This window comes from Taudactylus pleione, unplaced genomic scaffold (assembly GCF_031769625.1).
Source record: "Taudactylus pleione unplaced genomic scaffold, aTauple2 ptg001005l, whole genome shotgun sequence".
Lineage (NCBI taxonomy): Eukaryota > Metazoa > Chordata > Amphibia > Anura > Myobatrachidae > Taudactylus > Taudactylus pleione.
Window position 1 is genome coordinate 684,409 of NW_028285406.1, and position 12,246 is coordinate 696,654.

At 46.7% G+C, this 12,246-nt stretch overlaps 1 protein-coding gene across 1 annotated transcript in view; it reads right to left on the bottom strand.

The window, feature by feature from the left end:
- The window catches only part of LOC148454324 (A.superbus venom factor 1-like), a 91,818-nt gene that overhangs the window by 53,867 nt on the left and 25,705 nt on the right, over positions 1–12,246 (bottom strand). The window contains exon 12 of the mRNA XM_088461036.1: positions 4,621–4,824. Coding sequence (XP_088317162.1) covers positions 4,621–4,824 — 204 coding nt within the window. The remainder of the gene's footprint in view (positions 1–4,620; positions 4,825–12,246) is intronic.

Sequence of the window (12,246 nt, forward strand, 5' to 3'; positions counted from 1 at the left end):
TCTGTCTGTTAAAGGGTGGTGACACCCTCAAAGTGTGCTACACAAACAATAAAAATATTGTTGTTTTTTTTATCGGTCTTTGTGAAATGTGTGGGCTGTAGCCGCACCTGCATCCTTAAAGCAGCAGCGACAAGCGTGCGTCTGTCTGTTAAAGGGTGGTGACACCCTCAAAGTGTGCTACACAAACAATAAAAATATTCTTCTTTTTTCTGTCTTTGTGAATTGTGTGGGCTGTAGCCGCACTTGCATCCTCAAAGCAGCAGCGACAAGCGTGCGTCTGTCTGTTAAAGGGTGGTGACACCCTCAAAGTGTGCTACACAAACAATAAAAATATTCTTCTTTTTTCTGTCTTTGTGAATTGTGTGGGCTGTAGCTGCGCTTGCATCCTCAAAGCAGCAGCGACAAGCGTGCGTCTGTCTGTTAAAAGGTGGTGACACCCTCAAAGTGTGCTACACAAACAATAAAAATATTGTTCTTTTTTTTTCGGTCTTTGTGAAATGTGTGGGCTATAGCCGCACCTGCATCCTTAAAGCAGCAGCGACAAGCGTGCGTCTCTCTGCTAAAGGGTGGTGACACCCTCAAAGTGTGCTACACAAACAATAAAAATATTCTTCTTCTTTTTTCTGTCTTTGTGAATTGTGTGGGCTGTAGCCGCACTTGCATCCTCAAAGCAGCAGCGACAAGCATGCGTCTGTCTGTTAAAGGGTGGTGACACCCTCAAAGTGTGCTAGACAAACAATAAAAATATTCTTCTTCTTTTTTCTGTCTTTGTGAATTGTGTGGGCTGTAGCTGCACTTGCATCCTCAAAGCAGCAGCGACAAGCGTGCGTCTGTCTGTTAAAGGGTGGTGACACCCTCAAAGTGTGCTACACAAACAATAAAAATATTGTTCTTTTTTTTTCGGTCTTTCTGAAATGTGTGGGCTGTAGCCGCACCTGCATCCTTAAAGCAGCAGCGACAAGCGTGCGTCTGTCTGTTAAAGGGTGGTGACACCCTCAAAGTGTGCTACACAAACAAAATAAATATATTCTTCTTTTTTCTGTCTTTGTGAATTGTGTGGGCTGTAGCCGCACTTGCATCCTCAAAGCAGCAGCGACAAGCGTGCATCTGTCTGTTAAAGGGTGGTGACACCCTCAAAGTGTGCTATACAAACAATAAAAATATTCTTCTTTTTTCTGTCTTTGTGGATTGTGTGGGCTGTAGCTGCACTTGCATCCTCAAAGCAGCAGCGACAATCGTGCGTCTGTCTGTTAAAGGGTGGTGACACCCTCAAAGTGTGCTACACAAACAATAAAAATATTGTTCTTTTTTTTCTGTCTTTGTGAATTGTGTGGGCTGTAGCCGCACTTGCATCCTCAAAGCAGCAGCGACAAGCGTGCGTCTGTCTGTTAAAGGGTGGTGACACCCTCAAAGCGAGCTACACAAACAATAAAAATATTCTTCTTCTTTTTTCTGTCTTTGTGAATTGTGTGGGCTGTAGCTGCACTTGCATCCTCAAAGCAGCAGCGACAAGCATGCGTCTGTCTGTTAAAAGGTGGTGACACCCTCAAAGTGTGCTACACAAACAATAAAAATATTCTTCTTCTTTTTTCTGTCTTTGTGAATTGTGTGGGCTGTAGCCGCACTTGCATCCTCAAAGCAGCAGCGACAAGCGTGCATCTGTCTGTTAAAGGGTGGTGACACCCTCAAAGTGTGCTACACAAACAATAAAAATATTCTTCTTTATTCTGTCTTTGTGAATTGTGTGGGCTGTAGCTGCACTTGCATTCTCAAAGCAGCAGCGACAAGCGTGCATCTGTCTGTTAAAGGGTGGTGACACCCTCAAAGTGTGCTACACAAACAATAAAAATATTGTTCTTTTTTTTCGGTCTTTGTGAAATGTGTAGGCTGTAGACGCACCTGCATCCTTAAAGCAGCAGCGACAAGCGTGCGTCTGTCTGTTAAAGGGTGGTGACACTCTCAAAGTGTGCTACACAAACAATAAAAATATTCTTCTTCTTTTTTCTGTCTTTGTGAATTGTGTGGGCTGTAGCCGCACTTGCATCCTCAAAGCAGCAGCGACAAGCGTGCATCTGTCTGTTAAAGGGTGGTGACACCCTCAAAGTGTGCTACACAAACAATAAAAATATTCTTCTTTTTTCTGTCTTTGTGGATTGTGTGGGCTGTAGCTGCACTTGCATCCTCAAAGCAGCAGCGACAAGCGTGCATCTGTCTGTTAAAGGGTGGTGACACCCTCAAAGTGTGCTACACAAACAATAAAAATATTCTTCTTCTTTTTTCTGTCTTTGTGAATTGTGTGGGCTGTAGCCGCACTTGCATCCTCAAAGCAGCAGCGACAAGCGTGCGTCTGTCTGTTAAAGGGTGGTGACACCCTCAAAGTGTGCTACACAAACAATAAAAATATTCTTCTTTTTTCTGTCTGTGTGGATTGTGTGGGCTGTAGCTGCACTTGCATCCTCAAAGCAGCAGCGACAAGCGTGCGTCTGTCTGTTAAAGGGTGGTGACACCCTCAAAGTGTGCTACACAAACAATAAAAATATTGTTCTTTTTTTTTCTGTCTTTGTGAATTTTGTGGGCTGTAGCCGCACTTGCATCCTCAAAGCAGCAGCAACAAGCGTGCGTCTGTCTGTTAAAGGGTGGTGACACCCTCAAAGTGTGCTACACAAACAATAAAAATATTCATCTTTTTTCTGTCTTTGTGAATTGTGTGGGCTGTAGCCGCACTTGCATCCTCAAAGCAGCAGCGACAAGCATGCATCTGTCTGTTAAAGGGTGGTGACACCCTCAAAGTGTGCTACACAAACAATAAAAATATTGTTCTTTTTTTTCGGTCTTTCTGAAATGTGTGGGCTGTAGCCGCACCTGCAACCTTAAAGCAGCAGCGACAAGCGTGCGTCTGTCTGTTAAAGGGTGGTGACACCCTCAAAGTGTGCTACACAAACAATAAAAATATTCTTCTTTTTTTTTCTGTCTTTGTGAATTGTGTGGGCTGTAGCCGCACTTGCATCCTCAAAGCAGCAGCGACAAGCGTGCATCTGTCTGTTAAAGGATTACATCGGTGACAGCATCCAAGTAGGCATGTCAGACAGTCCGTACCTGTACTGGCAGGAAAAAGAAGCAATTTGGAGGTCACTGTACAAACTGTCTCTATTTTACCTGAGTTGCCCCCCCTCCAGTGTGTACTCCGAAAGACTGTTTAGTGCAGCCGGGAACCTTGTCAGCGAAAGGCGTAGGAGGTTGTTTCCACAAAATGTGGAGAAGATGATGTTCATAAAATGAATTATCAACTCTTCCAGGGAGACCAGCCTCCAGAACGTACAGAGGGACCTGTGGTTCCAGCGGGGATGAATTAATACTCTGTGAGGATGAGGATGTACACACTGAAGAGGGTGAGGAATCGGTGAATGAGGAGGATGAGGATGACATCTTGCCTCCGTAGAGCCAGTTTGTGCAGGGACAGATTAATTGCCAGCTTGTTTTGTGGGGGCCCAAACGAACCAATCATTTCAGCCACAGTTGTGTGGCAGACCCTGGCGCTGAAATGATTGGTTTGTTAAAGTGTGCATGTCCTGTTTATACAACATAAGGGTGGGTGGGAGGGCCCAAGGACAATTCCATCTTGCACCTCTTTTTTTTCTTTGCATTATGTACAGTTTGGGGCCTAGTTTTTCAAACTGCCATCCTGTCTGCCACTGCAGTTTCACGCCTAGATGGGTCACGTGTTTGTGCCGCCCACTCGTGTCACTTACCATAGTCATCCAGCTACCTCGGTGCAACCTTTTGGACATAAAAACACTATTGTGAGGTGTGAGGTGTTCAGAATAGACTGGAAATGAGTGGAAATTAAGGTTATTGAGGTTAATAATAGCATAGGAGCAGAAAAACCTACAAATTCTGTGATTTTAGCTGTTTTTATGCTTTTTTTAAAAAAAATACAGATCCAAAACACAAAACCCAGAACCCAAAACACGGAAGGGTGGTTTTGGCAAAACCAATCCAGATCCAAAACACTAAGAAAGATCCAGATCAAAAACCAAAACACAAAACACGAAAAGTGGCCGGTGCACACCCCTAATTTAGACATGTTTACATTCAATCCAAAACCCAAGATTCAGTTTTTAAATCCAGGTTCTGTACTTGGACTCTGGACTCCGTTCTGCTCAGAGCCTCAGCTGGAACTCGATATCACTCGGAATCCCAAAGTTTAAGCAAATTCTGGTGTTGACCAGACATTCTGGTGTTGATATGTGAAAGGTCAATATAATGAACATGTCGGCATTTTAACCATATTAACATTTGTGATGTCTAAATTTTTATTTTCAACCTTATGTCCATGTCGACATTCTAACTGTTGAGATTTAGAACCTGTCGACATTCTGACTGTTGACATTCTGACCGGATACTTCACCTACATAGAGGTTGCTAGGCTAAAACAGTTTCAGGTTATAGATAAATGCCAGTATTGGTGACCACCTGTAGCACTGGTCTATGATGCCACGTGGATAATGAGATATTTTTATAGTTTGCCTATCCTAAACCGAAACCAGATTAATAGCCAAAACCCAGCTTAAAATGGAGTTGTTTACTTATATTAAATATTGCTGCATATAGTCCACTTACCATGTACGTGAAGTGTTGGATCTGGTTCTGAATGGCCAGGTTAGTATTACGAATATTGAAATTTATGTGAAGATTGTCCCCAGGTTTGACCTCTGTTGCTGTGATACCGATGTGCAGATAATTCCCACCTGACGTGTAGGCTGTGGCGGTCATGGTCGCAGTTGCCTGTCGGGCTTCAGGCAAATCAGGACGGTCAGTTTTTACCTAGAATTAGAGTATATAAAACAAAGAGCTTGTTATTGGAGAATGCAGCTACTGTATCACAGAGAAGAAAATCACAATTGTGTGCAAGTAAATGGCCAATGTTACAGCGGCTCCATGAGCCATGCTATATGGGATGTATTACAGTGGGTGCTGCTTCAGTAACATTCTACGTTGGTAAGTGAGCATTGAGTTGCGCCAGTTTCTCCCAGGATAATAAAGGATATGACTACTAAATGCATTTCTGCGGGTGTACCTACTGTACACTGGGCAACGGCTGTCGCATTAAAAAAAAACCACCAGAGCCACGTACCAGACCCGCTGTGCCCATCTTATCCCCTTAGGGATAAAAAAAGGTATTAAATAAACATGTAATGTACAGAGCAGCACAGGTACATGACATGCATGTCACCATGCCAGCCCATTGGCAAGTGCATTGGAAAAAGACTGTTTCATAGTATTTAAAGGACACTTATTAGGTAGTACATATGAATATGGGGGAGAATAGGGGTAGATGGGAGGAATATGGAAAACAGGAGAAATAGGGGGAAGAACAGGAGTAGATTGAAGGAACAGGGGCAAGAGGAAGGGGAAATGGGAGGAACAAGGGGAGATCGGAGGAAAGAGAGAGAACAAGAAGAGACAGGAGTAACAGGAGAGAGAACAGAGGGAGATGGGAAAATGAGGAGAGTAGAAGAAGATGGGAGGGACAGGGAGAAATGGGAGGAACAAGTTGAAGAACAGGGGGAGAAGGAAAAAACAGAGAAAAAGACAGGAGGAAAAAGAGAATAAGGTGCAGGACAATTGGAGGCAAAAGGGAAGGACAGGAGGAAATAAGAGGAACTGACAAAAGAAAAGTGGGAAAATGAAGACATGGGGAAGGCAGGGAAATAGGAGGAACAGGTGGAAGTACAGGGGAAGAATAGAGAAACAGGGGGATGGACATGGGAAGAATAGAGAAAAAGGGGGAAGGACAGGGGGAGACAAGGGAATCAGGTGCAGGATAATTGGAGACAGGAGAAACAAGACAGAAAGGCAGAAATTAGAGGAACAGGCGGTAGAACAGTGGGAGAATGGAGAAACGGGGAAAGGCGGGGAAATAGGAACAGGTGGAAGAACAGGGGAAGAATAGAGATACAGGGGGAGACACATGAGAATCAAGTGCTAGACAATTGGAGACAGGAGAGACAGGGGAAGGATGGGAGGAAATGACAGGAACAGGTGGAAGAACAGTGGGAGAATGGAGAAACAGGAAAAGGCAGCAAAATAGGAGGAACAGGTGGAAGAACAGGGGAAGAATAGAGATACAGGGGAAAGGACAGAGGGAGAATAGAGATACAGGGGAAAGGACAGGGGGGGAAAAGAGATACAGGGGAAAGGACAGGGGGAGAATAGAGATACAGGGGAAAGGACAGAGGGAGAATAGAGATACAGGGGAAAGGACAGGGGGAGAAAAAAGATACAGGGGAAAGGACAGGGGGAGAATAGAGATACAGGGGAAAGGACAGGGGGAGAATAGATATACAGGGGAAAGGACAGGGGGAGAATAGAGATACAGGGGAAAGGACAGGGGGAAAATAGAGATACAGGGGAAAGGACAGGGAGAATAGAGATACAGGGGAAAGGACAGGGGGAGAATAGAGATACAGGGGAAAGGACAGGGGAAGACTAGAGATACAAGGGAAAGGACAGAGGGAGAATAGAGATCCAGGGGAAAGGACAGGGGAAGAATAGAGATACAGGGGAAAGGACAGGGGGAGACAGGAGAGACAGGGGAAAGGACAGGGGGAGAATAGAGATACAGGGGAAAGGACAGGGGGAGAATAGAGATACAGGGGAAAGGACAAGGGGAGAATAGAGATACAGGGAAAGGACAGAGGGAGAATAGAGATACTGGGGAAAGGACAGGGGGAGAATAGAGATACAGGGGAAAGGACAGGGGGAGAATAGATATACAGGGGAAAGGACAGGGGGAGAATAGAGATACAGGGGAAAGGACAGAGGGAGAATAGAGATATAGGGAAAGGACAGGGGGAGAATAGAGATACAGGGGAAAGGACAGGGGAAGACTAGAGATACAAGGGAAAGGACAGGGGGAGAATAGAGATATAGGGGAAAGGACAGGGGAAGAATAGAGATATAGTGGAAAGGACAGGGGAAGAATAGAGATACAGGGGGAAGGACAGGGGGAGAATAGAGATACAGGGGAAAGGACAGGGGGAGAATAGAGATACAGGGGAAAGGACAGGGGAAGAATAGAGATACAGGGGAAAGGACAGGGGGAGAATAGAGATACAGGGGAAAGGACAGGGGGAGAATAGAGATACAGGGGAAAGGACAGGGGGAGACAGGAGAGACAGGGGAAAGGACAAGGGGAGAATAGAGATACAGGGGAAAGGACAAGGGGAGAATAGAGATACAGGGAAAGGACAGAGAGAGAATAGAGATACAGGGAAAGGACAAGGGGAGAATAGAGATACAGGGGAAAGGACAGGGGGAGAATAGAGATACAGGGGAAAGGACAGAGGTAGAATAGAGATACAGGGAAAGGACAGGGGGAGAATAGAGATACAGGGGAAAGGACAGGGGGAGAATAGAGATAAAGGGGAATGGACAGGGGGAGAATAGAGATACAGGGGAAAGGACAGGGGGAGAATAGAGATACAAGGGAAAGGACAGGGGGAGAATAGAGATACAGGGGAAAGGACTGGGGGAGAATAGAGATACAGGGGAAAAGACAAGGGAAGAATAGAGATACAGGGGAAAGGACAAGGGAAGAATAGAGATACAGGAGAAAGGACAGGGGGAGAATAGAGATAAAGGGGAAAGGACAAGGGGAGAATAGAGATACAGGGAAAGGACAGAGGGAGAATAGAGATACAGGGAAAGGACAGAGGGAGAATAGAGATATAGGGAAAGTACAGGGGGAGAATAGAGATACAGGGGAAAGGACATGGGGAGAATAGAGATACAGGGAAAGGACAGGGGGAGAATAGAGATACAGGGGAAAGGACAGGGGGAGAATAGAGATACAGGGGAAAGGACAGGGGGAGACAGGAGAGACAGGGGAAAGGACAGGGGGAGAATAGAGATACAGGGGAAAGGACAGGGGGAGAATAGAGATACAGGGGAAAGGACAAGGGGAGAATAGAGATACAGGGAAAGGACAGAGGGAGAATAGAGATACTGGGGAAAGGACAGGGGGAGAATAGAGATACAGGGAAAGGACAAGGGGAGAATAGAGATACAGGGGAAAGGACAGGGGGAGAATAGAGATACAGGGGAAAGGACAGGAGGAGACAGGAGAGACAGGGGAAAGGACAGGGGGAGAATAGAGATACAGGGGAAAGGACAAGGGAAGAATAGAGATACAGGGGAAAGGACGGGGAGAATAGAGAAACAGGGGAAAGGACAGGGGAAGAATAGAGATACAGGGGAAAGGACAGGGGGAGAATAGAGATACAGGGGAAAGGACAGGGGGAGAATAGATATACAGGGGAAAGGACAGGGGGAGAATAGAGATACAGGGGAAAGGACAGAGGGAGAATAGAGATATAGGGAAAGGACAGGGGGAGAATAGAGATACAGGGGAAAGGACAGGGGAAGACTAGAGATACAAGGGAAAGGACAGGGGGAGAATAGAGATATAGGGGAAAGGACAGGGGAAGAATAGAGATATAGTGGAAAGGACAGGGGAAGAATAGAGATACAGGGGGAAGGACAGGGGGAGAATAGAGATACAGGGGAAAGGACAGGGGGAGAATAGAGATACAGGGGAAAGGACAGGGGAAGAATAGAGATAAAGGGGAAAGGACAGGGGGAGAATAGAGATACAGGGGAAAGGACAGGGGGAGAATAGAGATACAGGGGAAAGGACAGGGGGAGACAGGAGAGACAGGGGAAAGGACAAGGGGAGAATAGAGATACAGGGGAAAGGACAAGGGGAGAATAGAGATACAGGGAAAGGACAGAGAGAGAATAGAGATACAGGGAAAGGACAAGGGGAGAATAGAGATACAGGGGAAAGGACAGGGGGAGAATAGAGATACAGGGGAAAGGACAGAGGTAGAATAGAGATACAGGGAAAGGACAGGGGGAGAATAGAGATACAGGGGAAAGGACAGGGGGAGAATAGAGATAAAGGGGAATGGACAGGGGGAGAATAGAGATACAGGGGAAAGGACAGGGGGAGAATAGAGATACAAGGGAAAGGACAGGGGGAGAATAGAGATACAGGGGAAAGGACTGGGGGAGAATAGAGATACAGGGGAAAAGACAAGGGAAGAATAGAGATACAGGGGAAAGGACAAGGGAAGAATAGAGATACAGGAGAAAGGACAGGGGGAGAATAGAGATAAAGGGGAAAGGACAAGGGGAGAATAGAGATACAGGGAAAGGACAGAGGGAGAATAGAGATACAGGGAAAGGACAGAGGGAGAATAGAGATATAGGGAAAGTACAGGGGGAGAATAGAGATACAGGGGAAAGGACATGGGGAGAATAGAGATACAGGGAAAGGACAGGGGGAGAATAGAGATACAGGGGAAAGGACAGGGGGAGAATAGAGATACAGGGGAAAGGACAGGGGGAGACAGGAGAGACAGGGGAAAGGACAGGGGGAGAATAGAGATACAGGGGAAAGGACAGGGGGAGAATAGAGATACAGGGGAAAGGACAAGGGGAGAATAGAGATACAGGGAAAGGACAGAGGGAGAATAGAGATACTGGGGAAAGGACAGGGGGAGAATAGAGATACAGGGAAAGGACAAGGGGAGAATAGAGATACAGGGGAAAGGACAGGGGGAGAATAGAGATACAGGGGAAAGGACAGGAGGAGACAGGAGAGACAGGGGAAAGGACAGGGGGAGAATAGAGATACAGGGGAAAGGACAAGGGAAGAATAGAGATACAGGGGAAAGGACGGGGAGAATAGAGAAACAGGGGAAAGGACAGGGGAAGAATAGAGATACAGGGGAAAGGACAGGGGGAGAATAGAGATACAGGGGAAAGGACAGGGGGAGAATAGATATACAGGGGAAAGGACAGGGGGAGAATAGAGATACAGGGGAAAGGACAGAGGGAGAATAGAGATATAGGGAAAGGACAGGGGGAGAATAGAGATACAGGGGAAAGGACAGGGGAAGACTAGAGATACAAGGGAAAGGACAGGGGGAGAATAGAGATATAGGGGAAAGGACAGGGGAAGAATAGAGATATAGTGGAAAGGACAGGGGAAGAATAGAGATACAGGGGGAAGGACAGGGGGAGAATAGAGATACAGGGGAAAGGACAGGGGGAGAATAGAGATACAGGGGAAAGGACAGGGGAAGAATAGAGATACAGGGGAAAGGACAGGGGGAGAATAGAGATACAGGGGAAAGGACAGGGGGAGAATAGAGATACAGGGGAAAGGACAGGGGGAGACAGGAGAGACAGGGGAAAGGACAAGGGGAGAATAGAGATACAGGGGAAAGGACAAGGGGAGAATAGAGATACAGGGAAAGGACAGAGAGAGAATAGAGATACAGGGAAAGGACAAGGGGAGAATAGAGATACAGGGGAAAGGACAGGGGGAGAATAGAGATACAGGGGAAAGGACAGAGGTAGAATAGAGATACAGGGAAAGGACAGGGGGAGAATAGAGATACAGGGGAAAGGACAGGGGGAGAATAGAGATAAAGGGGAATGGACAGGGGGAGAATAGAGATACAGGGGAAAGGACAGGGGGAGAATAGAGATACAAGGGAAAGGACAGGGGGAGAATAGAGATACAGGGGAAAGGACTGGGGGAGAATAGAGATACAGGGGAAAAGACAAGGGAAGAATAGAGATACAGGGGAAAGGACAAGGGAAGAATAGAGATACAGGAGAAAGGACAGGGGGAGAATAGAGATAAAGGGGAAAGGACAAGGGGAGAATAGAGATACAGGGAAAGGACAGAGGGAGAATAGAGATACAGGGAAAGGACAGAGGGAGAATAGAGATATAGGGAAAGTACAGGGGGAGAATAGAGATACAGGGGAAAGGACATGGGGAGAATAGAGATACAGGGAAAGGACAGGGGGAGAATAGAGATACAGGGGAAAGGACAGGGGGAGAATAGAGATACAGGGGAAAGGACAGGGGGAGAATAGAGATACAGGGGAAAGGACAGAGGGAGAATAGAGATATAGGGAAAGGACAGGGGGAGAATAGAGATACAGGGGAAAGGACATTGGGAGAATAGAGATACAGGGAAAGGACAGGGGGAGAATAGAGATACAGGGGAAAGGACAGGGGGAAAATAGAGATACAGGGGAAAGGACAGAGGGAGAATAGAGATATAGGGGAAAGGACAGGGGCAGAATTGAGATACAGGGGAAGGACAGGGGGAGAATAGAGGTACAGGGGAATGGACAGGGGGAGAATAGAGATACAGGGTAAAGGACAGGGGGAGAATAGAGATACAGGGGAAAGGACAGGGGGAGAATAGAGATACAGGGGAAAGGACAGGGGAGAATAGAGATACCGGGAAAGGACAGAGGGAGAATAGAGATACAGGGGAAAGGACAGGGGGAGAATAGAGATACAGGGAAAGGACAGAGGGAGAATAGAGATATAGGGAAAGGACAGGGGGAGAATAGAGATACAGGGGAAAGGACAGGGGGAGAATAGAGATAAAGGGGAAAGGACAGGGGGAGAATAGAGATACAGGGGAAAGGACAGGGGGTGAATAGAGATACAGGGGAAAGGACTGGGGGAGAATAGAGATACAGGGGGAGAATAGAGATACAGTGGAAAGGAAAGGGGGAGAGAGGAGATACAGGGGAAAGGACAGGGGGAGAATAGAGATACAGGGGAAAGGACAGAGGGAGAATTGAGATATATGGAAAGGACAGGGGGAGAATAGAAATAAAGGGGAAAGGACAGGGGGAGAATAGAGATACAGGGGAAAGGACAGGGGGAGAATAGAGATACAGGGGAAAGGACAGGGGGAGAATAGAGATACAGGGGGAGAATAGAGATACAGGGGAAAGGACAGGGGGAGAGAGGAGAGACAGGGGAAAGGACAGGGGGAGAATAGAGATACAGGGGAAAGGACAAGGGGAGAATAGAGATACAGGGAAAGGACAGAGGGAGAATAGAGATACAGGGGAAAGGACAGGGGGAGAATAGAGATACAGGGAAAGGACAGGGGGAGAATAGAGATACAGGGGAAAGGACAGGGGGAGAATAGAGATACAGGGGAAAGGACAGAGGGAGAATAGATATATAGGGAAAGGACAGGGGGAGAGTAGAGATACAGGGGAAAGGACAGGGGGAGAATAGAGATAAAGGGGAAAGGACAGGGGGAGAATAGAGATACAGGGGAAAGGACAGGGGGAGAATAGAGATACAGGGGAAAGGACAAGGGGAGAATAGAGATACAGGGGAAAGGACAAGGGG